The sequence below is a fragment of the Trametes versicolor genome, assembly GCF_000271585.1.
Source record: "Trametes versicolor FP-101664 SS1 unplaced genomic scaffold TRAVEscaffold_10, whole genome shotgun sequence".
Taxonomy (NCBI): Eukaryota; Fungi; Basidiomycota; class Agaricomycetes; order Polyporales; family Polyporaceae; genus Trametes; species Trametes versicolor.
The window spans coordinates 2,275,775-2,300,212 of record NW_007360330.1 but is presented as its reverse complement, the minus strand read 5'-3'; the positions used below and the strand labels follow the sequence as shown (position 1 = coordinate 2,300,212).

At 58.3% G+C, this 24,438-nt stretch overlaps 7 protein-coding genes across 7 annotated transcripts; 5 read left to right on the top strand and 2 right to left on the bottom strand.

Moving 5' to 3' along the window:
* Nucleotides 1–1,750: 1,750 nt before the first annotated feature.
* On the top strand, nt 1,751–3,136 carry TRAVEDRAFT_131096 (GroES-like protein; the record flags this gene model as incomplete). Its single annotated transcript, XM_008044276.1, has 6 exons — nt 1,751–1,975; nt 2,035–2,167; nt 2,230–2,363; nt 2,428–2,566; nt 2,632–3,013; nt 3,073–3,136. 6 exons carry the CDS (start codon nt 1,751–1,753, stop codon nt 3,134–3,136), a joined length of 1,077 nt encoding a protein of 358 aa, XP_008042467.1.
* An 865-nt stretch (nt 3,137–4,001) lies between these two features.
* TRAVEDRAFT_23041 (uncharacterized protein) lies at nt 4,002–5,559 on the bottom strand (the record flags this gene model as incomplete). Its single annotated transcript, XM_008043574.1, has 2 exons — nt 4,002–5,392; nt 5,457–5,559. 2 exons carry the CDS (start codon nt 5,557–5,559, stop codon nt 4,002–4,004), a joined length of 1,494 nt encoding a protein of 497 aa, XP_008041765.1.
* A 2,144-nt stretch (nt 5,560–7,703) lies between these two features.
* On the top strand, nt 7,704–8,975 carry MnP4s (manganese-dependent peroxidase; the record flags this gene model as incomplete). Its single annotated transcript, XM_008044275.1, has 4 exons — nt 7,704–7,764; nt 7,832–8,171; nt 8,229–8,429; nt 8,492–8,975. 4 exons carry the CDS (start codon nt 7,704–7,706, stop codon nt 8,973–8,975), a joined length of 1,086 nt encoding a protein of 361 aa, XP_008042466.1.
* Nucleotides 8,976–13,032: 4,057 nt separating this feature from the next.
* MnP7s (manganese peroxidase) lies at nt 13,033–14,445 on the top strand (the record flags this gene model as incomplete). Its single annotated transcript, XM_008043879.1, has 6 exons — nt 13,033–13,093; nt 13,158–13,497; nt 13,550–13,750; nt 13,809–14,050; nt 14,136–14,373; nt 14,433–14,445. The coding sequence occupies 6 exons, from the start codon at nt 13,033–13,035 to the stop codon at nt 14,443–14,445; spliced, it is 1,095 nt and encodes a 364-aa protein (XP_008042070.1).
* Nucleotides 14,446–14,651: 206 nt separating this feature from the next.
* TRAVEDRAFT_23040 (uncharacterized protein) lies at nt 14,652–15,083 on the bottom strand (the record flags this gene model as incomplete). Its single annotated transcript, XM_008043573.1, has 2 exons — nt 14,652–14,676; nt 14,776–15,083. The coding sequence occupies 2 exons, from the start codon at nt 15,081–15,083 to the stop codon at nt 14,652–14,654; spliced, it is 333 nt and encodes a 110-aa protein (XP_008041764.1).
* Nucleotides 15,084–15,481: 398 nt separating this feature from the next.
* TRAVEDRAFT_31087 (FAD/NAD-P-binding domain-containing protein) lies at nt 15,482–18,940 on the top strand. The gene is made up of 8 exons (XM_008043640.1): nt 15,482–15,683; nt 15,750–15,918; nt 15,974–17,562; nt 17,621–17,939; nt 18,004–18,163; nt 18,228–18,409; nt 18,468–18,737; nt 18,866–18,940. Exons 1-3 carry the CDS (start codon nt 15,665–15,667, stop codon nt 17,382–17,384), a joined length of 1,599 nt encoding a protein of 532 aa, XP_008041831.1. The 5' UTR covers nt 15,482–15,664; the 3' UTR covers nt 17,385–17,562; nt 17,621–17,939; nt 18,004–18,163; nt 18,228–18,409; nt 18,468–18,737; nt 18,866–18,940.
* Nucleotides 18,941–21,949: 3,009 nt separating this feature from the next.
* Nucleotides 21,950–24,192, top strand: TRAVEDRAFT_130820 (uncharacterized protein; the record flags this gene model as incomplete). The annotated part of the gene is made up of 4 exons (XM_008044274.1): nt 21,950–22,249; nt 22,960–23,147; nt 23,206–23,523; nt 23,580–24,192. 4 exons carry the CDS (start codon nt 21,950–21,952, stop codon nt 24,190–24,192), a joined length of 1,419 nt encoding a protein of 472 aa, XP_008042465.1.
* Nucleotides 24,193–24,438: the final 246 nt, after the last annotated feature.

Below are 24,438 nucleotides of genomic sequence, written 5' to 3'. Positions count from 1 at the left end.
CGGTCCGTCGATGGTCGAGACCAAGCTGTGAGTATTGTGGCTTTTTACTTGTTGCAACGCAGTGTGGGTCCGTGTTGACGTCGACTCCGACTTCCATCCCGGGTGGTGTTACCGAATCAAGTGTCCTCTGGGGCCTTATGAAATATTTACGGTGCATCATACAGCGAACCTGTAGGCAAACGACCCCCCTCATCTCGTCTGGTTTGCAGGTCTTACGAAGCCTGAAAAGATAGTAAATAGACAGACTCTTTGACTTAAGCCTCGCAACCTAAGATTCGCCCATCTGAGAGACCGCATGTCCCTCACTAGCAATCACTGGGAAGCCATTGTACTTCCGTTTCATTTCCGTCGTAGAGCGACTCTCATCCCGAGTGCACGTGAAGAGCAAAGAGAAGCTAAAGGCCGCTGAAAGGGACTGATCTCGGTGTTAATATTCCAGTAGATGTTCGAGTGCTACTCACCACGAGTCGACGCGTCAGCCCAACGGCCTCCGGGAGAAACGAGTGAAAGCGACGGAGAGCGGGACGATACTACGGCTATAAAAAGAATTTGCCTCTCCATTGTCAAACGTATCAGGCCGCTGTTGGTGTAACATTGCCAAGATAGTACGAGCTGGCGTTATATATATCGCATGTACACCCCGCTCGAAGTGACCGCTCCATTCGCGAGCCTCAGGTCTGCCCTTCGCTACTCGCAATGAGTATCGAGGGGTCCATCTGATGCCCTCGCTACTGATGATTAGGCGATAAATGAATAGACTATATGCGCACGTTGGAGAGGGTATTTATGGCCCACTGCCGGCCACTCTCCAAAGCCGTGTGCTACAATATCACAAGATACTTATCAGGACTGATCGTACCTGTACGAGAGCATAAGCAGGAACACAAACACGTCGGTATGCACCCCAGGTATTTGATCGCCGTTGGTGGCCATGGGGTGCAAAGGCCGACGGGAACGACAGGCGTGGCTGAAGGGAAGAGCTCATTGGCCTGAGATGGGCGATGGTGGCAAGGGAGGCAAGGGGCGTTCGATATATTTCCATATCCGGACGCTACACCCCTAATCTAAGCGCCGCTCGGAAGGATCGGATTCCGCATCGTCGCTCGATCTGCTCTTGATCTTTCCCCTCTTCCTCCTCCCCCTCGAGCAATCTCATGACTTTGCAACGTGCCTGTCTATACAACGATCCACTCGAAGAGATACCACAAATCATCTCAGGGTCGCGCGGATGATTGGAGGCTGACCGGCCGCAGGCCCAGATCGATCTGCTCTCGACGAGTCTCGCCAACCTGGAGCGCACTGCGGGAGAGGCAGTGGGGGCGCATGAGCTGGTTCGGTCGAGTGCAGCGGCCGCGTGATAGCGGCGGGCGGAGTGCGAGCTGGATTGGTCCCGTCTAGGCCTCCTCCAACCCCGTCCGCGCCCTCCCGCCGCCCGGAGACGGAAAGGTCGTTCCAGGCAGCCCAGGCGCGGGCGCGCCCAGCCCCTGTCCATCGCATCCGGCCTAAGTACGTTGTCCTCCCACACTGTCGTGTGTCCCATTCTACATCCAGCCAGCTTCGCGAAGTCCTCACGAGAACCCCAGCGAAGATGCAGACGCACACGGTCATTTCCTGCCTGCGCCTCTCCAAACCCGCTCCAATCCGCTTCGCCGGCGCTACCCGTGCTGCACTATATAAGCTCGCCCCTCCGTCAGCTGCTTTCCTTCACACCTCCTCACCGAGACTCCACAACACTTCCACACCCCTCGTCATGTCCCAGTTCACCGTCCCCAAGACCCAGAAGGCCGCGATTGTCGAGTCGACATCCGCCCCCCTCAAGGTCGTCGACAACTTCCCCGTTAAGCAGCCCGAGGACCTCGCTCCTGGCGAGTGCCTCGTCCAGCTCGACGTCAGCGGTGTTTGCCACACCGACCTCCACGCCAGCAAGGGCGATTGGCCCATCCCCGCGAAGCTCCCCCTCATTGGCGGACATGAGGTAAGTCGAACTTCATTCGACGTTTGCGCTACGACGATACTCAAATACCTTCATCATAGGGTGTCGGCCGCATCGTCGCCATCGGCGCACACACTCAGGGTTCGCCCGTCAAGCTTGGTGACCGCGTGGGCATCAAGTGGCTTGCATACTCCTGCTTGGACTGTGAGCCTTGCCGTAAGGGCCTTGAGCAGAGTTCGTGCCTTCATGTTGTCTATTACCGTTCAACCCTGACGTCATCTATGCGCTCATTATAGGCTGCCTGAACGGCAAGTACAGCGGCTTCACCGTCGACGGTACCTTCTCGCAATATGTCGTATCGTGGGTTACCCATGTTACCCCCATCCCGGAAAACCTCGACAGCGCTGAGGCGGCCTCCATCTTGTGCGCGGTAAGTCACGTCGATTCCGTCCGCTTTCCGGGGTGTCAGCCGTACTTACACGGTACGATCACAGGGTGTCACTGTCTACCGCGCGATCAAGTACTCGAAGGCGAAGATCGGTGATTGGATCGTCCTCCCGGGTGCGGGTGGAGGTCTTGGTCACCTCGCTGTCCAATACGCAGTCGCCATGGGTCTCCGTGTCGTCGCAGTCGGTGAGCCATCCCGCGTCAGCTGTCATGCTAAACCCCTATCTGATCGCGCGTGTAACCCCTTCCAGATACCGGAGCTGAGAAGAAGGCACTCGTCATGAAGCTCGGCGCCGAGAAGTGGGTCGACTTCAAGGAGACCAAGGATCTCGTCAAGGACATCGTCGACGCGACCGACGGCTTCGGCGCGCACGCCGCTGTCGTGACGGCCGCGAACCCCTCGGCCTACGCACAGGCCGTCGACTACCTCCGCATGGGCGGTGTCCTCATGGTCGTCGGTCTGCCCGCTCGCGCCAACCTGTCCGCCGACATCTTCTTCACCGTCATCAAGAGCATCTCTATCCTCGGCTCTTACGTCGGTAACCGTCAAGATGCTCGCGAGGCACTCGACATCGCCGCGCGCGGCAAGGTCAAGTGCTACTTCGAGCTTAAGCCCCTCTCCGCACTCGCAGAGTACGTCCGCCATTACTGCCTCATCTCGTACCACGTTCTTACCGCGATATCTTTCACAGTACCTACGAGGCGCTTGCCGAAGGCAAGATCGTCGGTCGTATCGTTCTCAACATGAAGGAGTAAACGCTCCCTTCCCTTCTTCACATTCCTCCTTCACACCCCCTTCACACCGCCCCGCCAAAAGAGGCCGGCTCATCGCACGTTACCATAAGCGTCGTCACGCACAACTATAAGTCTGGGGAGAGACTGTACGATATCTTATTCGTATTCGCATTGTGGCCTCCATTGTTGTACTAGTATACCACATGAAGGAGATCGAGCTCTGAAACTCAAACCCTCGTGTGCGATGCCTTGCTTTCCTGTTCAAGTCGGACCGGCTGGGAGCTTGACATGGATCTGCGAACTGAATTACCCGATACCCTGCGTTCCATGCTGTTCTATGTGCGACTGCATCCGAGTTGCAATTCGTCGATCGGCACCCCGCCGCGGATCAACCGATGTACTCGACTGTATAGGCGTTGGAGTACCCCACAATTCTACATCGCGGCTCTCGGGAAGTGCGGGGTAGGTTGTGGGGACTGAATTGAATACACAACACGTCTGATGGGATGCGGGACGGCGTGCGGGAAGGTGCGGGATGTGCTGCGGAATCTCCGATCGAGAACATAGCTTAGGGTCACGAGTCCGGGGAAGGGAGGAACATCGCGACGTCCTGCGCTTGCCATATTTGGTGAGTTGTGTATCGTCTGTTCATGCATCGCAGCTAGTTCAGAGTGTTCAGTGAGAGAGCCTCTCAATACCCCAGTAGGGGTACGTGCGCAACTCCATCACACTACCGCGCAGCAGCCACTAGGTGAGATCAGGAAGCCTGGCGACATATGGTGTGGGTGCCTCACCAGGCCACCAGAAGCCACAGGCGACGCGAACGCGCTCCGTTTGCATTCCGAGCGGACATCACCCCCGGTACTGACATGTACGATTATGCACCCTAGGCACACGCGAGCTCCTTCAGGCCCTCCGCGAGTCCCATGACAAACTCCTCAGCGAGTTCGCCGTCCACCGCCCCCACCCCCCACGTAATGGTGAGGCCAAGCCCGCCCTCAGGTGTCCCGGTCACATTCACCTTCAGCGCGGCGCCCAACGCCCCATTGGCCTGCGCGAACACGGTCTCACGAATCTTCCATTCGGTGGCGTTCTCCTGTCTAGTGGCGGGCTGCGCGGCGAATGGTGGGGGCACGCGACCTAAGTTGGAAATCTCGAGCGAGTGCTCGCGCTTCTTCCCCAGCTGCCCGCGGAAGAAGCCCTCGTAGTCCTGCCCGAAGATCCGTCTGAGCACGCCGATGAGCGCGGGCGACTGCGGGGCTTCGCGCGCGAGGGTCGCTGAGAAGGCCTGCGCGTGCTCCCATGGAAAGCTGCAGAGACGCGGGGAGGCGGACGGGCGCTGCGCGGGGAGATGGCGGAGGGCTGCGTAGCCCGAGACGCAGTTACAGATGGTAGCCGGAGACACGCCGACGAACCGTCGCAGCGAAGTCGCGACGGCGACGTCTATTGACTTGTATCGCGGTCGCGCGCCGCTGCGATTGAGCAGGTGTGCGAGGACGTGGGCGGCGATGGTGTACAGGGCACCTGTAATAGTTGCATGATTGGCTCTACAACGCTGCAAGATGCGCGCGCTTTCCTGAGGGGATAGGTGGAGGATGCGGACGTGGACTCTTAGGCTAGGGTTTTTCGGGACTGGGTACCCGGTCCAGGTCGATGCACGTTTCCTCCGTGAGAACGGGTTGAGTGCGTCGAAGACTTCGTGGATGACCCGGGTGAAGGGCGCAGGCAGCGCGGTGAGGTCCTCGAGCAGCGGAGCGAGTGGTGCGTTCGTCGGGTTTACGACAATCCTCCCTTCGTGACGAGGCGGTTTGTCTGGGACAATCTGCAGCGCGTCGAGGAGATGCAGGTGGAATGCGAGGCCGCTCTGTCCATCTCCCATCGAATGGTCATAGGCGAAGACGACTGTACCATCCCGAAAGACGGTGATCCTCCACAGTGGTCGCTGGGCATCCAGATCGAAGGGTAGGCTAAGCTGTGCCTCAAGGACGGATGCGAGTGGACCCGCATCGTCGCCGCAAAAAGTCACCGCGGCCTCTAAATCGATAGACGGAAGGAGCATCCAAGAGCGCGGGCGCGCCTGAGCGCCACTGTCAACCAAGCTCACGCTCACGAGACAAGAGGTGAGCGCCGTGTGGTGGTTTAACACATTCTCGAGGGCTGAGAAAATCGTGTCCCTGTCGAGTGGGATTCCGGTACTGCGTTCGTATCGTGCTGCGACGATGATGCAAGTGTCGAAACCCAGCTCCGTGCGGACGTAGGCATATTGTTCGAGAATTCCTGACATCACCCCGAATCAGTCTGTCAATTCCCTTGCAATGAGCTAGTCAAACGTTAGACGTACCTGCAGACCTCAGAGGCCGCAAAGAAGGGAGCGAGGAGGTCGCGTCTGTTACGTCTTTCATGAAGAGCGGCTGAGGGTATAAAAGGTGAGATGCGCTGGTCATGGCTTTCAGTTACGCTCATTTTGTAGTACTTATAGTTTGTGGCGCCGTGCACGATGACGCTATGCCATGCTAGTGGCTCTTCGAGTTGACTTTTATGACAGCTGACAAGCAGGCCGTGGGGTAGTGACCGACTGCATGTACAAAATGCATCCGAACAGTTGTGTACCTCCGCAACGCAGACTGGCGGCGTGACACACTCGCAGTTGATGTTTGTGCGGTCCGTGTATATGTTACGACGCCCCGGGTTCTGAGTGATTGGCACTGAGTTAGAGAGCAAAACTACAAGTGTTGAAAGGGGCGTACCGCAGACGGGCTCATGATTACGCAGAACATGAATAACAAGTACATAAAGGGATTTGGATGAGGGAGATATTTCGTGGTGCTCATCTGAAAGCGAGTGCTCGTGTGCGACCAAAATGTAAGCTTGGTGCCGTTCGAGAACTCTCGACCTTTGGGTCGAAGCTTCAGCAGTTGTACGTGCCATCTCCGAGAACTGGTGAACGATAGCCTGTGTTGTCGTCGGGTTGCAGTGAGTTCGTTTACGTAGCATGTCCGAAAAGAAAAGAGGAGCCAGCGAAGAGTTGGCGGAGGTATCCATGATATGCGGAGATTGGAAACCTAAGGGTAATCGTTACTACATTGGCGCTCCGATCCAAACCTGGAGTCAGAGACGCCAACCAGAGGTCCGCTCATCACTCTGCCTCAACTTCCATTCTCTTCCCCACCTCAACGCTCAGCGCTCAGTATGATTCATCTATGTAAGATGATCACAACGATGCTGCCTCTTTTTTGTCTATTAGACACACATAGGCGGTTCGTATCACGACAGGAAAGCGCCTTCTGATTCTGCCGCAGCGCTACATGTTACGCCGCCTCTCAGAAACGCAGCACGAGCCCATTCAACGGACCCGGACGATTACAGCTCTGGCTACCCAAGGTGGCCCGGCAACCCTGTAACGGGACCCCCAGAGGAGATACACATCTACACATCCATCAGTCAGTCTACTATGCATTATTTCAGGAAGCTGTGGAAACACGGGCAGTGGACCTATCGTTTCCACTCTCGATCGGACCAAAGCATGGGCGAGAACGAGGTAGGGAGGAAATTTTGCTGTTCACGATCGTCATAACACAATTGACCTCTAATAGGGCACTTGGCAGGCGAATAGCCGCGTTCCGTTGGACGGAGGGGCCGGCCACAGCAGACTTACAGTCAGCCGTATCTCCAAACTCACGGGAGCCATCTATTTTAGCTGGTCTATCAATACATCTCACATGCTGCATTTCTCGACCTGCAGAGAGTTATCCTCTCAATACGGCGAGGCCACAAGGCCGCCGGCGTCTCAATGACCTTATGCTTGACCGCCGTGGTCAGCGTTGTCTTCGCCTGCGAAAAATGGTCTCCGGTGTCGATCAACTACCACACGACACCATGCGGAACCGTGCGTTCGTCGGTAGGGATGAGGACCCGATGTTCGAGGCCTTGAGAGAGACTTTGAAAGCACACAACTCCCTCGGAGCCGGAATGGCGCGAGACACGGGCTTCGTACTCACACACTTGACAGACTCCGTCCCACGGCCACTCAGACTCCCCATGCGGCATCCTCCAGCCGGGTCTCTTTTTCTCTGGTGCGTCACAACTTACCACCGCGTCCCGTAACTCGTACTCACAGGCTGCATTATTTATATGCTTCTGTAGGCACAATGGGGCTTTGATGCACCCGTGCTCCGTCCCCGGGTCGTCTGAACAAATATAGACCCCCTGATGATCTTCTCATGCGTTTACACAACACCGGGCACAACCAGCGCGTCCTTGACCCGAACCCGGTCCCGCTGGGTCGTTTAACCTGGCTGCACCCGCCCATTGGCTATGTGATCCGTGAACGCGTCTCACCAACGGTGCGGAGCGCTCTCATGCCCGCCAGGTTTTCGTGGAACGACAATATTCATGCACCATGATTGGTCCGAATGCATCTGTACGCAAGTTCGCTCTCTCTGATCGCGCGCACATGAAATTTGCATGCATATGGTCACCTCATGTTCGTTGGAAGGCGAGGGTCGGGAGAGTATAAAGGCGACTGCAACAATGCCAGAACTCCTCAGACCATCGAGCTCTCTTCCTCCATCCCTCAAAACACCAGGCAATGGCGCTCAAGCTCTTTGGTTCATTCGTCGCTCTCCTCGCGGCCCTCCAGGTCGCTAACGGTATGATATTCTCTGTTTATAAGCACGACGAGTCGCTGACATGAGTTGCGTTTCCGTTCATTTGCAGGTGCCCTCACCCGCCGTGTGACGTGCGCCACCGGCCAGGTCACCTCGAACGCGGCGTGCTGCGCGCTCTTCCCCGTGATCGACGACATCCAGACCAACCTCTTCGACGGCGGCGAGTGCGGTGAGGAGGTGCACGAGTCCCTCCGCCTCACCTTCCACGACGCCATCGGCATCTCGCCCGCCATCGCCAAGACCGGTGTCTTCGGCGGCGGAGGCGCAGACGGCTCCATTGCCATCTTCGCCGATATCGAGACGAACTTCCACGCGAACAACGGTGTGGACGAGATCATCGGCGAGCAGGCGCCCTTCATCGCCCGCCACAACCTCACCACCGCCGACTTGTACGTTCCCTTATACTGGGCTTGATGGCATCATCCGTTGCTGACTCGTGAGTGCAGCATCCAGTTGGCCGGTGCCATCGGTGTCTCCAACTGCCCCGGCGCGCCCCGCCTGAACGTCTTCATCGGCCGCAAGGACGCGACCCAGCCCGCTCCCGACCTGACGGTCCCGGAGCCGTTCGACGACGTCACCAAGATTCTCGCTCGCTTCGAGGATGCCGGCAAGTTCACCCCCGCCGAGGTCGTCGCTCTCCTCGCCTCGTACGTGCCCACTGATCTCTATCCTTCCGTTCGGAGAACGCATACTGACACAGGGCTTGCAGGCACACGATCGCTGCTGCCGACCACGTCGACCCCACGATCCCCGGCACTCCGTTCGATTCTACCCCCGAGCTGTTCGACACCCAGTTCTTCATCGAGACCCAGCTCCGCGGCACGCTCTTCCCCGGGAACGGCAGCAACCAGGGTGAGGTCCAGTCCCCGCTCGGCGGCGAGCTCCGCCTCCAGTCCGATGGCCTGCTCGCTCGTGACCAGCGCACGGCCTGCGAGTGGCAGTCGTTCGTGAACAACCAGGCGAAGCTACAGTCCGCGTTCAAGGCCGCGTTCGCGAAGATGACCGTGCTCGGCCAGAACACACGCGCGCTCATCGACTGCTCGGACGTCGTGCCGACCCCGCCCGCCCCCGCGAGCAAGGCGCACTTCCCCGCTGGGCTCACGCACCGCGACATCGAGCAGGCGTGCCGCGCGACGCCCTTCCCGACGCTCCCGACTGACCCCGGACCGGTCACCACCGTCGCCCCTGTGTAAGTCCTCCCATCCTCTGATTGACCTCAGGGATGGCGCTGAACCGTCTTTTTGCAGTCCTCCGTCGTAAACGTTGAGCCGTGCAGTGCTCGTATTCCGTCCCCTTGTAGATTTAATCGGGATTTGGGCTGACTTGGTAGAAGATGCTTTTCTTTGTCGCGATGCTGTAGATATTTCAGACCATTGTGTGCTAATGCAAGTTCATGAATCGCTGAGTGTGTGGGAAGTTTACGAGGCAGCTGGATGATGCATGAATCTTCGTGATACACTACTAGGGTACCTGGTACGATGTACGCTCACCCATCAGATAATGTAGGGCTCGTAATACCATCACTACGCCGTTCCCGTACATCTGAATCCTAGTGCAAGAAATGCGGAGATGAGCAACTGTAGGCCGGAGAGTCAAGGCGCTGCAAGCACGTATGCTACTACCAGAGGAGTCCTCCTGGTGCTCTCGCGCAGCATCAGAAGCAATGCGGAAGTAGGTTGGGTTGGGACGCGAGGCGCACATATGTGCTGCTTCCGAGCCCGAGGGGCTTAGGACATACGGTCGAATACCCAGTCTCAGCGTCGCCCTGGAGAAGATCAGTTGGCGTGCGGATGACATATGCCCGTCAGTGCCCAACGGTGGTTCGGAACTGACTGCTGACAAGACGTGCGACGTACCTACGCCAGCGGTAGAAGCACATGCCTTACTATGCGTGCCGACGAGGTTCGTTCCACGCGTCCTACCGGGAGATGATGCGCGGAAATGGGGAGGTCGCGCGCGGTCGTACAAATCAGGTCCAAGCGGGCGTGCATGCATATCTTTCTATAGCAGCAATTATCCTATAGCGTTCCACAAGGCATAGGTAATAACCTTATAAGCTTCGTGTCAGAACTTGTCACAAATAACCCACATCCCCTCTGCGCGCAGTCCATGGGTCCTCATGTCAGAGAAAACCTTGACTCGCTGCGCCCGACGTGCGGGGAGATAGACGCCGCTTCCAAAACGCAGATTCATACCGAAAAGCGCATCGTGGGTCAGAACTTTATCTCCACGCAGCCTCGCACTCCGAGCTGGGGAAGGAAGAGGTGGTTACGTGCTCACCGAACGCGGCCGAAGTTGAATCTTGCGAGACATGCACGCCGCGACTTGGGCGATTCTCATCTTCCGGGTTGTCTCCCCTAGACAGACGATGTGTGATCCCCTCTTCGACAAGATATCTTCCGGGGTGTTTAAGCTTCTTTTACCTCAAGGACGCGCAACTCTGAACGGTGGGTACGTATCACCAGTGCATCGCGTGAAGAGTTCTATCGGACGTCGGGGGTCAGTCGCAAGCGGCGGAAATCGCCTAGAATGTAGGAATCCATGAGACAGTGCAAGCTGCAGGTAGTTTGAGAACACGGGGGCTAGTGCAGACCGATAGGGTGGCGACCAGAATTTGAGTCCTAGTTTCTGCGCGAGTTCCAGACTGAGCATCAAACGCCCTGTCCACGTAAGAGATGCATAGGAGTAGTATTCTTACCATATTTGCTTGCTGGTGCGAAGTAACCCCTCTATGTGTATATTTGCCCCACGAGCCGCGTGGGCATTTCTGCGACAACTTTGCATGGAAGCTGGCTGAGCGGCCGCTGTGATGTGTGTTTGAAGCCACTGATGGGTAGGTTGTCGCCAGATAAATGAGGAGCGCGTATATCTAGCCAGTCCGCCCATTGATACATGCCCCTGCCTTCGTAGCCTAAGCAGGTGAAGAGAATACAAGACGGGATCGAGTGAGTCGCACGACAGTGCACGATGATACTGAACGCTTCGGCAAATGCCGGCGGTTAAGCGCTCACGTTTAGCGAGACCTGCCACGCTTCCATCACAGATTTGACCGCGATCTTGCAATGTCATATAATCCAGGTAAAATGGACTTGCAATCGGTTGTTAGGTACCCAATGATCTTTAGTATGGAATCCGTCATAATATCACTCGGATGACGTTGAGCCCCTTACAACCGTCGCGATTATTCCAAAATCCCCTATTATTCCAAAGTTTCCAATCATCCTGCGCGCAAACAAGGTGTATGATGCTACCGTATTTCCTGCTTTCCAATCTGGATCGTACCACGCGCGGTGAATGCAGGGAAACCAGATAATATATATTTCGACGCCGAGAACATATATGCAACTGGACGCTAGTGTTACTATGCATACGCGCTACTGGTACTACGAGATGTGCTACAAGATAGGCGAGATAGAAGACTGCGAGATCGGACAGCTAGACAGCCTTCATCAGGAGCACCCAGCGAGCGAGGCAACGAGCAAGGACACGTAGAGTAGACAGCCAGCGATAGTCACGGCGAAGCAAACAAGGAAGACGCGGAGCCCCAGCCTAGAAAGCCAGCATTCGAACACGGTACGAGCGCGTTGCCAGGGGGAGTGGCCAGCTAGAAACCCGCTAGGAGCCTGAGTTCCAAGTGTGCTAGTCAAAGACGAGTCCGAAGTACCAGTCTGAGTACCAGCCGCTAGACGAAGATTCGAGTGGTCCAATTCCCACAAGACACACGCCCGAGATCTAGTACAAGGCTGAGAGTGGCGACAACGATATTTTACGGAGTGACGAGACAGAAAGGAGAGACCCCAGGCCTCGAGGATGGGAGAGGGAGTGAGAGAGGAGCGAGAGAGAGGGCGCGAGAGTTGCCCGTCACTAGGAGACTGAGATTCAAGCTCCGCCGAGGAACTGTACAGAACGTCCGATGGTTCCACGAGGTCCCGGTAAAATCGAGCGCGCGAATTGTAAGTGGCTGGCCAGAGATTGCGAGAGGTTGCAAGATGGGCGCAAGAATTTCGCAGGTTGCGAGACCCTTGTAAGAGCAGTGCAATGATTGCGGCGCTTGCCACCGGAGACGAGATTAGATCAGGATTCTAATACGTTGTTACAGCGGAAATCCTTATCATGCTTACCATTTGCCCGCCTTTTTTGTGATGTCAGTCAGCGCTTCTGCTCGAAGTCATCCTCGTCCATCTTGCTCTCTCTTTATTCGCAATCCATGAGGGAAATAATGGCTTCAGACGACGGGTATCTTTCTTAACTGCGGCGTTCAGTCCATCTTGGCAAGGACCGCCTCTGCGCGTCGCGTCAGGAACGACTTACAGCTCACAACGGTTCCCAGCATCATGACAGGGCCCGCTTTGCAGCGGGAATCCTTTCCGAAATCAACATCGGTCTGTACTTCGTAATTGCGTTTAACTGGTCTCCCGAGTGGCCGAGTCACAGGCGGAATTCTCATCAATTCGGACTCCGGCTGGGTCGTTTACAAGGTGGGCAGACATCCCCGCCGTTGACAAAACTGGGCTCACATATTCAAATAGGATGGCGGGCATGCGAAACGATTCGCTGCGCGGCTCTGACCTACATTTGAGATCCAGAAAAAGAGGCTTTACGGACACAACTCCCTCAGACCGGGTCGGAAGCCTGAGCGAGTGCCGTTTACATACTCGCACATCCACCACGCTCCTTGGCGCGGTTACATGGCCTCCCCATGCCCCCAAATAGCCGAGTCTCCTTTCTTCTGTTGCGCCATAACCTGTTCTAACCCCCCTTGGTGCCTGATTACGGACTCTAGATTAGAATTATATTTGAAGGTAGGGCTGTCGTACACCCGCGCGCCCTCCCCGGAATGCCCGCGCGCGTACAGTCGAGCTAGCGCTCTTCCCATGGGATACAGAACGCCGAATTCAATTACCACGCACTCGCCCCCGGTACCGGTATTGCTGAGGAACCCGCTGTGTCGTTTACCCTGGTCGCACCCAGCCATTAGCTGCGCAAGTCCATGAACATCTCTCACCGACGGCGCGGAACGCTATCATATCGGCCAGGAACTCATTGAGAGGCGATATTCGTGTCATGCGATTGGCTGTGCGAGAATGTACGCAAGTGTGCCTGTTCTTGCATGCGCAGGAGAGTTGCGCCGACATGGTTGCCTCAGGCTCGCCGGAAGGCGAGGGTCGAGGGGTATAAATGCGACCGCAAAACCGCAGGGGGTCCTCAGGCCATCGAGCTCTCTTCCTCCATCCCTCAAAACCTCAGGCAATGGCGTTCAAGCTCCTGGCTTCCTTCGTCTCTCTCCTCGCGGCCCTTCAAGTCGCGAACGGTATGTCACCCTCAATGGAGCCCGTTCACAACGGCCACTGATTTCGAGTGGTTTGTCCCGCCAGGTGCCGCGACCAAGAAGGTGACGTGCGCCTCTGGCCAGGTCACCTCGAACGCGGCATGCTGTGCCCTCTTCCCCGTGATCGACGACATCCAGGCAAACATGTTCGACGGCGGCGAGTGCAACGAGGACGTGCACGAGTCCCTTCGCCTCACCTTCCACGACGCCATCGGCATCTCTCGCAAGGCCAACAAGGCGGGCGTGTTCGGCGGTGGAGGCGCGGATGGCTCGATCGCCATCTTCGCGGACATCGAGACCAATTTCCACGCAAACAACGGTGTCGACGAGATTATCGACACGCAGGCGCCGATCATCGCTCGCCACAACCTCACCACCGCCGACTTGTATGTCTTCCCAGGCATCTCGATGTGACATATGGTTGACCTCGGAGTGCAGCATTCAGTTCGCTGGTGCAATCGGCGTGAGCAACTGCCCTGGCGCACCCCGTCTGGACGTCTTCCTCGGCCGTAAAGACGCGACTCAGCCCGCTCCCGACCTGACGGTGCCCGAGCCCTTCGACGACGTCAGCAAGATCCTCGCGCGCTTCGACGACGCTGGCAAGTTCAGCTCTGACGAGGTCGTCGCCCTGCTCGTCTCGTATGTCTCCTGTGCTCGCCCTCGCGTTAGACCAACGCTGACATAGAACACTTTGCAGGCACACGATCGCCGCTGCCGACCACGTCGACCCGACCATCCCTGGCACGCCATTCGACTCGACCCCGGGCCTGTTCGACACCCAGTTCTTCATCGAGACCCAGCTCCAAGGCACGCTCTTCCCCGGCAACGGCAGCAACCAGGGCGAGGTCATGTCCCCGCTCCGCGGCGAGATCCGTCTCCAGTCCGACTTCTTGCTCGCGCGCGACTCACGCACCGCCTGCGAGTGGCAGTCCTTCGTCAGTACGTACAACATTTCTTCTCACTGCCTTCCTAGCCCGCCCCTGCACCTTATCCCAGTGCTGACCTGCTCCGCGCGCGCCCGCAGACAACCAGTACAAGCTCCAGTCCGCGTTCAAGGCCGCGTTCAGGAAGATGACCATCCTCGGAAGCAAGGAGCACAACCTCATCGACTGCTCGGACGTCGTCCCGACCCCGCCCGCCCCCGCGAGCAAAGCGCACCTTCCGGCAGGCCTCACTCGCCAGGACGTCCAGCAGGCGTGCAACAAGAAGGCGTTCCCCACCCTCCCCACCGACCCCGGACCGGTCACCTCCGTCGCCCCTGTGTAAGTGCCCCTGCTTTTCGCACGGCACACATATACTGACATGTCGACTTGTCTTGCAGTCCCCCTTCTTAAGCTTGAGGTGGGAGTTCGCCGCATAGCGGTCATGTATTATTTTATCGAATTTCTTCGCGGAGGTGGAGTAGTTTTTAGACTGTCGTATTTGAGCGTTGACGTCGCCTTGTATCGTGTTGTCTGAAATGGGATGTTATTGTGTATGCATTATTGACAACTGGCCGCACAGGCCGATGCATGAGACTCCTTCATGGCGATTATCCTGTCTAAGTCTGCGCCTCTCGCACTCGTCTACACGTAGTACAGCGCATCTATGTGCATCATCTTACTAACAATACTTAACCAACACAGGACAGCTCCTTCAGCCCCGCAAAAAATGCAACGACACACGCATCCGCAAACTCCGCGTCCAGACTCTCCTTCCCCCACGTCAGCGAGATCCCCAGCCCGCCCGCAGGCGTCCCGGTGACGTTGATCTTGAGCGCCGCGCCCAGCGTCGCGTCCGCCTGCGCGAAGACCATCTCCTGTATGCCCCACCCCGAGGCCGATCTCACACATTCCGCGGGAGCCGTGGGCGCAGCGGCAGTGGGGACGGGCCCGAGGTTCGAGATCCCGAGCGTCATCTCGCGCTTCTTCCCGAGCAGGCCGCGCGAGTAGCGCTCGCTGGTGCCCACCAGGGTGTGCATGACGCCGAGCATGGCTGGGGTGTGCGGGGCCTCGCGCTTGAGGGTCTCAGAGAAGCGTGCCGCGGCGGTCCACGGGAAGTCGGACGGGGTGGGATGTGCAGTGGAAGAGTGGCGGGGGGGTAGGGTGGGGTCCCCACGGTCTTGGTGCGTTGCGTACGGGGAAGGACGAGTGCGCGGGTGCTTTTTTAACCCCTGTTTTACACAAAGTACGGATTCTTCTAAGCTATACACACGGTTCTAAGATGGTCCGGTGCGGATTAATGTGGGACCAAGGTCTTCAATTCGAGAAGGCGGTTGTCCACCACCGCAAATCCTCACGTGCCGTGGTGGCAGTGCATCCGTGTAGCGCTGAGGCCACACTTCCGGACGTGGATGGCGGACGGCCTGATCGTTTTCCCGCTTGCGTCTTCCGTCTTCCGTCTTGCAGCTCGAGTCAAGACGGCCTCGACCTGGTCTTGACGGGACCGCCCTCGCTCTATAAGGCGTATCATCGACTGACAGATTGTCAATTTCCGTCCCCTCAGACCCGCATAGACATCCTCTCACAACTTCAAAGCCGCTCAGCTTATCAGAGATATATCGCAACCTCAACGATGGAGATTCCAAGCACTCGTACATAACATCAGTTTCTCGCAGATACGAGCTTTGCTCACGCTAGGTATCCGTTCGATCACCAAGTGGTAGAAGAGTTCCAGCAACAGAACGCGCTCCGGCGGGACATCTGCGTCATCGGCGCCGGTCCGGCAGGCCTCGCCGCGGTGAAGATCATCAAGGATTCCCCTCAATACAAGGCAGGGCTATGGACAGTCACTGCGTTTGAGGCGCGAAACCGCGTTGGCGGAATATGGTACAGTTTCATTCTGGTGTTCTCATATTTAGGCAACGCTGACAGCGTGTTACAGGCTGCCGGCGCCGGCGACGGATGATCCACCGCTGACGCCCCTATACGACTCGCTAACGACCAACCTGCCTCACCCAGTCATGGCGTATCCGTCCTTCTCATTCCCACCGGGAACAGCTCTATTCCCGCCCGCGTCGACCGTGCTCACCTATCTTGAGGCCTACACCGCCCACTTCGAACTCGCGCCGCACATCCGTCTCAATACCTCGATCATTTCCACTTCGCGGGACGGCATCGCCGGCAAATGGACCGTCACTACCGCCCACTCGAGCACGCAAACGTCCGAGACACATGCATTCGATCACCTCATCGTCGCGAACGGACATTACAGAACCCCGCGCCTGCCGGACACGCCCAGGCTCACAGGCTGGCTCGACGCTCATAAAGCGTTCCACGCCGTGCGCTACCGCAACCCGTCCGACTTCGGCGATGCACGCACCGTGCTGGTGGTCGGTGCCGGTCCGAGCGGCCAGGACCTCGTCACGGACCTGCTCGTGTCGGGCCGCACGGTCGTGCACTCGTCCACAGGCGCTGTGCGCGAGGACATGCGCGACGGCCGCCTGAGGGTGCGCGGCCGCGTCGCGCAGTATCTTGACCCTTCTGCGGGGCGGGTGTTGCTCGAGGACGGGACGGAGGAGGCGGGCATCGACTGTGCTGTTCTCGCTACCGGGTACAAGGTCGAGTTTCCCTTCCTCCCTGCTGACATTGTTTGCCCGACACTGCCTCCGTCTGTGCCACCGCTTCCACAATCATTGTACAATTCGACGTACCACGTGTTCCCGCTCGCGCGCCACATATTCCCCTTGGTCGATGCAAACACACTCCCGCCTTCGAGCATCGCGTTCATTGGGCTGCCGGTACGCGTCGCCCCGCTCCCGCTGCTCGAGGCCCAGGTTCGGGCGGTGCTGCATGTGTTCGCACACCCAGAGAGCCTGGACCCCACGCAAGAGGCCATCGACATCGTCGCCCGCTACGAGACGCTCCTTTCCCAAGCCACCGTGCGCCGATCCACAACCGGGCCTTCCGCATCCAGTCCCCAAGGAAAGTCAGCCGAAGCCGCGGCGGACGACCAGGACCAGCCAGACGAGGCGATCAAAGGTGACCCCGTCGAGCTCGCGATTGCGCGCGCCTGGCACCGCTTCGACGGCCACGAGCAGTTCGCGTACCGCGACGTGCTGCACGCGTTCGCCGAGCACCCGCTGCGCGTCCCGGCGTGGGAGATCGAGATGTACGACGCGAAGGGCGTGCTGCGCGAGGAATGGCGCGACCTCGAGCGTGCGGGGCTTGCGGACGAGTGGGTGCGCGGGGTGGGCCAATCCGGAGGAGAGAAGGGCACAGAGGAGTGGGTAGAGCTGATGCGGCGGCTGTTGAAGAGGGCGGAGGAGCGCCATCCGGAGCGAAGCCGGCTGTAGGCGGGAAGGTGTTATTACACACAGGGGATTATAGGGGGTATAGCGTACAATATCTAGTGGCTACGGTAGAGAGCGAAGTGCGAGGTGCGAAGGACAACAGTGTAAAGCAGGTACAGAATGGATGAGGGCGCGCGAGGAATGATCGTCTCGCATTATGGTAAAGGGTCACAATAAAAAGCTGTGTGGTGGTGGTATCAGAATATGCGAGTTACTTGAGCCCGAGACCCAACGCTGACCTGAGTATATGCACGGATATATAGGCGGAGGCGGATGCTCATGCAAGTGATCGACCTCCTGAGGGATGTGAGGGTCTTCGATCCGGGGTCGGGGCGGGTGCATGACGGACAGGGGGCTTTGCGGTGCTCTCGAAGGAAAGGCCGGCGGACTGCTGTTCTTGGAACCAGCGACCTAGGTCCTTATAGGTTTTCGGCGGCTGCACACCGTTGGTTTGAGGCGCCGACGGCGGGAAGAGTGCTTTGTACAGTTCGTCCGCAATATACATGATGTGGGGATCGGAGGCAGCCTCAGTTTGCGGTACCAGTTCGGTCCTGACCTCTGCAGCAGCATACGCGCGTCAGTAACATGTTCAAAAGTGTACGACATGGTATACGGCACTTACCAGGTTCCAGCTCGTCTTCCGACTCGAGCTCATCCTCGAACTCTTCCTTAACTGCGGGTTTCCCCCAGCTAGTCTCGACGACCGGCGACGTTGGCGTAGAAAGGGGCTCGGGTGATATAGACGAGTCCGGCGTAGGGAGTTGCGAGTGCATGATCGGCGGCTAGAAGAAAAACGAGGCCGATGCATTAGTGAACGCGGTCTCGTGAAGGGATGAATGTGCTCACATCTCCTCGGCGCATGCGAGCAAGCCTGAGGTCGGCATACGTGATGATGTCATTGAGCTGCACGTTGCTGCCTAGTCGTGACGCCCATATCTTTGCGACATCCAAGGGAGGCGAGGGAGTGTCGTCGAGCAGGATATCCAGTTTTGGCAATATCGACGGATCGGTGATAAGCGAAGGGTACACTACGAAAACACGATACATTGAGCGCCGCGGGCCCATCTGTATTCCTGTACGGCTTACATATTTGCGCGGTGTTGAGGGAGGGTTTCCTCTCTGGCAACGGCAGCCGCGGCGGCTGTTTCGCGTGCTTTGGTGGAGGGTGGGCCGCCCGCGGTTGGTCGGAGGCCGGAAGTGACTTCTTCGTCATGCCCTGGTTCGTGCGCTTGCCCGCAAAATATGCATTCATCTTTTCCTGTGTGTAGTCCTCGCCGCCCGGGATCTTTTTGACTTGTTCCACGAATGCGATACGCTCCGCTTTCGTAGGGTACGCGGTGACATTTTCGTAGAATTCTGTGTATGCGCGTCGACGATAGCGAAGTATTTGTGTTAGCTATCGGCCAGTCGCGAGACGAGAAGATGGTAGAAGACGCAGGACAGCGGGAACGAGTCACCGTGGGATGATAGAAAAAACTACATACGGGTGAGGAGGTCGTATACTTCTTGGGGATACCGGCGTCGCGGAACACGACGAGCGCCCGAACTAGCGCTGGCGCTTTCAGCGGGGGAAGATGGTCCCGCCGGCGATGTTTGAAAAGTGAGGGGAAAGGTGGGCGTGGGCGTTGGGAGGGTGGCCCAGCTGGGTACGTCTGGAGTGGGCATTTGAGTCGATAGGGAGGAGGCGAGGGGGAGAGGGAAAGTGGGGTCGTCCGTTTGAGCGGCCCCGCTTTTTTATTCCCTGACATATTTATACGATTTTCGCCCTTCATGTGCCTTCTTTGCCGGCGGGTCGGCAAAACCGATCACGCTCCAAACCAAACCAAGGAAGGGCGTCGAAGACAGTGGATGATCGGCTTGATAAGCGAGGGTCCAATGTTAGGGAAGGTGATTGCACCCTTCCTTTGCTCTTCCCATTGACAACCATTTGCCCACCCTGTCTCAAAATCCCTGCATTCCTCTCACCATCCCCCACTTCCTGCACTCTTCATACGCCGTCGTGAGCTCGCACACGCACGGCAGGACGACGTACGTACGAACCTGAGGGGCCTGCAACGCATGGGAGAAAAGAAGCCGATTTGGGACCCCGCAAGTCGGCGGGCGCATATGGTCGTCTGGACCACGGAGAGCAAGCAGTCGACACCATCGATAGGCGGAGCTGCAACCCTGATTGCCCGTCCGGGCCTCTCTTTTGTGTGTCGTGTGGACATGACCTACGCGGACGTTTTAGAGATCCCGGAAGACAGGCTCGCATCACCACGAAGTGGGCAATTGTTCCAACTAGAGCATAAATGTCGGTCCTCGTGTCCTCTGCATCCTGCGCCTTACCCCCCTTCTCTCCTCTCGCAACCCTGAACGTGTGCACCACGATGGCTCGCTCCCTTGATGTCTCCACGGCTCCTTCCCTGCGCAACCGATCGACGAGCGCGCGCAGCGATTATATCGCACCCTCCAGCGTCGGCGTCCCGGGCCCAGATGCACGGCCTCTGCACGAGATGCACTTCCGAGTCCCCGCCTGCACAGAGCGCGCCGATAGGGGCCTGCAATCGAAAACCTTGGGGCGTGCGCAGCCAGGGGTGGGGAAAATGCGTGTACTAGAAGGCTCAGACGTCGTCCGATGACGTGAAAATGCGCGGCCAGCGGTCTCACACGAGGAGAACATGTGTTCACCGCGCCAACCTTGACTGACTCCCCACGCAGCTGAGACCCCCCCACCCCCCAACTCTCCTTGACCTCCTTCCACCACCATGACCATTCCCCCCGTCCTCTTGCTCGCTCGACGAGCCCCTGTCCCAGCATCTCCATACGATTCGCCTGGATGACTCAACCTCCGTTCAAATTCTCCGTTTGTGCCTCCTCGGCTCGGCCAAGTCCTATCAGCGGACTACCGGTCCCCTTGACGATTTTCTTGCGAGAGGTGGCGTCGCCCAGGTCAGTGATACACCTTACTATTCCGTAGATACATCATGCTGATCGCCCGAAATAGGCCGAGAATCCTGTCGAGATCTCGCCCTGGGCGAGCCGCGCACTCGGTCACCCTCCGAGCTTCTTGCACTGAATTGCGCACCCATATACATACGTCGAGCGGGCGGCGCGCCGTCGCACTATACATGCGGCTGCGCGCCTTCCGCAATATCGACCCCTCTCCGATATGATCGTGCCGCCAGCGCGTGTGCAGGGAAGCTACGAAAAAAACTATTGTATGAGACGTTGACCCTGCACACGCGTTTGCCGCTCGATGCCACGGTCGTGGTGTTCTAGTATTACCTTACAGCAAAGGTGTTGATTCGTTATTTCGTCAGACGCTCGCCGCCCCTCCCCTATTCCTTGGTAGTGCAAGCCCACTATCAAGGAATCTCTATATTCCCGCAATCTCCCAATCGACACCTCGCCCACTTGGCGTCCTTATCAACACATGAACGACATGAACGACATCCCACAAGCTCAGTGGAACACCACGGGTGGACACCCATGGAACACAACTCACATGTAAACACATCAGCCGCCGCCGCCACAACACTCCAAGACGGGCGCCTATTCCGACCTCCGCCGAAACTCTGCTAGCGGAGTATACGGAAGGTCTAACTCCGTGGACACTTCAAAAGGGCAAATAGTTACAAGACTCTCGTATGCCGTACGGACGGGAGCATGCACCACCCGTCACTACCCTTACAAACAGGCCGGCTACCGTATGAAGTGCCCGAAAAGTCGGCGAAGATACGGTGTGGATTCCCAGAAGGACGCCACCTGAACGCCACAACGCCCTGTCGTCAAGGCACATATAGCCGTCTGTCTACCGTATAGACGTCCGATCCGGAGCGGACGTTAGAAGGAGCACAGAGGAAGGGAATCTTCGCAAAACTGATCCGCGGGAGGTCGTCCCGTGGGGTCTCGTGTACGAGACCCTTCGGTGGAGGTCCTCACGAAAAAGCGTAGGTTGCAGACGTCCGCCGCATGCCCGTTCGCTGGGCAGCGTGGGCGATGCCAAAAGGCCATAAGAATATGACCATTTATTTTCCCAGGCCGTCATGACGCGAGGTCGTGACGGGCGATGGAATCTTATGGATAAAATGTGTAGATAATGTTCCGTCGCCCTAAAAACACAAATGTGTATGCCATATTCACGTACCTCCGCACGCTGCGAGCGGTCGAGGAGATGGGAAATTGAGCTGCTTCAAAGAAACACAGAGTGTCACGCTTGCACCAGGCCATAGTGACGTGCAGTGACGTAACGCCGTTGCGCCCCCGCAGCGGGCGGGGCGCCGAAAACGGCGAGTAGCATTCTGCTGCGCCTCCCAGACGACGGACTTGCACGTCCGCTCGCCGTCCACGGCGGTCCCAACGCCCTCCATCTCCACGCCCACAAAGACACCGGGCGATCCAGCTTCTAGCGTCGCCGACTGCGGCAATACATGGCCGTGTGAAAAAGGCTCTCCACCCGACACCCGCAATCGCACACGCACACAACATTTCATCAGCACCCCGGCTTGGAACGGTGGGGTCCTCGCCCGGCTCGGCCAAGCCTTGTCTCTCGTCTCTGTCCCTCTCGACGACCACCCCGCGACATCATGGCCCCCCGCCCCTGGACCCGCGCCGGCCCCCTGCTGGCCGCCGCCGTCCCGTACGCCGCGCTCGCGGCGGCGTACTCGTTCAACATCAAGAACACCCCGCGTCAGTGCGAGGACCTCGAGCTCGACATCACCGGCACGGGCTCGCCGCCGTACAGCGCACTTATCATTCCCACTGGGCCGACCCCGCTCGCGAACCTAGTCGAGGCACGGAAGATCACGAACGTGGCGTTCAATGGGACGAACACGACGGCGACGTTCCAGCTGAAGTTTCCGGAGAACTCGCAGTTCGTGGTCGTGGTGAGTCTGCGTTCCGCTTTTCATTTCATTTCGCCTCTCGATCGCCGGTCGGTTCCTGGATGGCTGCTGCGGGGTGCTGGTTGTGCTGGAGGGCGCGAGCTGGGTACAAGGTGAGGGTTTGGCGAAATCGGCGGAGGCGCACGAGGGCGTCATGGATCTGCTCGACGAAGACGAAGCACGCGCAACATTTCAACAAGGTTCTGTCTACGGCATCCTGCACAATCACCGTCCACGCGCTCGCCCGCAGTCGTCAATGTCGCTGGGTTCCTCCTTCCGCCCACCTCGCATTCAACGCACCGTACAAGTGCCCTCGGAGGCTAGGTCCCTCTTCCTCGTGCCTGCCTCTTCTACGAGGGCACCGTCGGACGTTGTTGGGGTCTCCACGACGCCCGTCAGCGCGCCACGCTCGTGCGGGGACGCCATCGAAGCCTCTTCGGCGCCATGATCAGCAGTACTCACGCCACCTGCCTGCTATTTCGGCCCCACCACCACGAGAGGCGCGCTTCTACGGGCTGCGCGTGCTTGCATGAGGGTGCTGCACGCGCATATAAGCGCGTAATCTTCTCTAGAGTCCATGCAGTTGCGGAGGCTGGCGTGCTGGGCGCTGAGTGTTGCCGGACACCTACGCGCGCCATCTGCTTCTCGTATCAACCAACTCCAATCTTGTTCGTTATCCCGCGCCTGATGTTCCGGAACTCACCATCTTCCAGGTCAGCGACAGTACAGGTTTCGGCACTGGCGGAACTAGTGCAATCGCCACAACATTATCCGGCGTAGACGGGTGCTTCGACAACACAACCTCAGTACAACCCGCCTTCCTCTTCCATACCCAGCCCGACGGTATCCTCCTCACTTGTTCTGCATCCCGCATATGGTGGCTACCCGGCGATGTTCAAGGGTACGTAGTATGTATAATGGAACGGCGCTCGAGATCGCTGACTCCGGATGATATATAGAGATACGTCATTTCAGGGCGTCATCCCCGGCGGCGAATCTTTCCAGATCCCTGTGGGGACGTTGACGAACGTAACAGGCACGGGCACTGGGTTTGACTGGACGCCCGCTATCCGCAGTGGCACCAACTTGCTCCTAGTCGGCGGAGACAGCCGAGGCCTTGGCTCTGCAGGCAGCAATGCGTACACCTTGCAATCAGGGAGCAGCGTCTCGTGCGTAAATAGCACTTCTCCATCGTCGACACCCGGCTCCCCCGCTGGAGGGAGCTACCCCACCTCGACCGACGGCTCTGGTATCAATACCGGGAGCAGCAGCAGCAAGTATGTCAAATGCTGTCTGTCCTTTCTATATGTGTTGGGGCTGACGGTCACTTTAGCTCTAAGACCAACGTCGGCGCCATCGTCGGTGGCGTGATCGGAGGCGTCGTCGGCGCCATCGCCCTCGGGCTCGTGCTCCTCTTCGCCGTCCGGCGACAACGCTTCCACAACAAGGGCACGAAGGAGCGCCCCGTCGACCTCCTCCAAGACCAGGACAACGAGGGCGCCGCCGGCGACGGCCGCCCGCCCGAGTACTACCGCCCCGAGCCGTTCCTCCTCCCCGACCCCACCGTCGCCTCGACGGTGCACGACGATGCAGGCCGGCCGAGCGCAGACCACCGACAGTCGTATCTCTCCCAATCGAGCACGTCGGAGACGGGCGGGGCGGCGGGGGTGCTCCGCCCGCCGCCATCGACCGCCCCGTCGTCGAATACACGCAAGAGTGCTGCACCGCCGACGTTCCGCCCGGTGAACATCATCCAGCATGATGATGCGGGCCCGTCGGAACCGCCCCCGCCGCCTGCGGAGGAGCCGGAGACGATCGAGCTCCCGCCGGCGTACACCAATATCCGCCGGAATGAGATCCCGTCGCCGAAAGATGAAGATGATGAGGCAACGGGCGGTGCTGGGGCGACTGGGGCGACGACGCAGGTGCCCCAGGCTGCAGCATGAGAAAGTCTCATGAGAGATACATATGTCACGGTGGGTTCTGTTTGTTTATGGGGGATGTTCCGGGTCAGCTTGCTCAACGCTTTATGCGGCAGACTACGGTGGTGAGGACGTTTTGGATACCTGGTCACCCTCACGGACTGCGTCCCCGAATCACAGCTGTGCCCCGGCCTACCCCTAGAACGCTCCCGCCCACGCCCCGTCTCCGTCTCCTGCTTTCGTATTCGTATCTGCCTTATTCTTAACAGC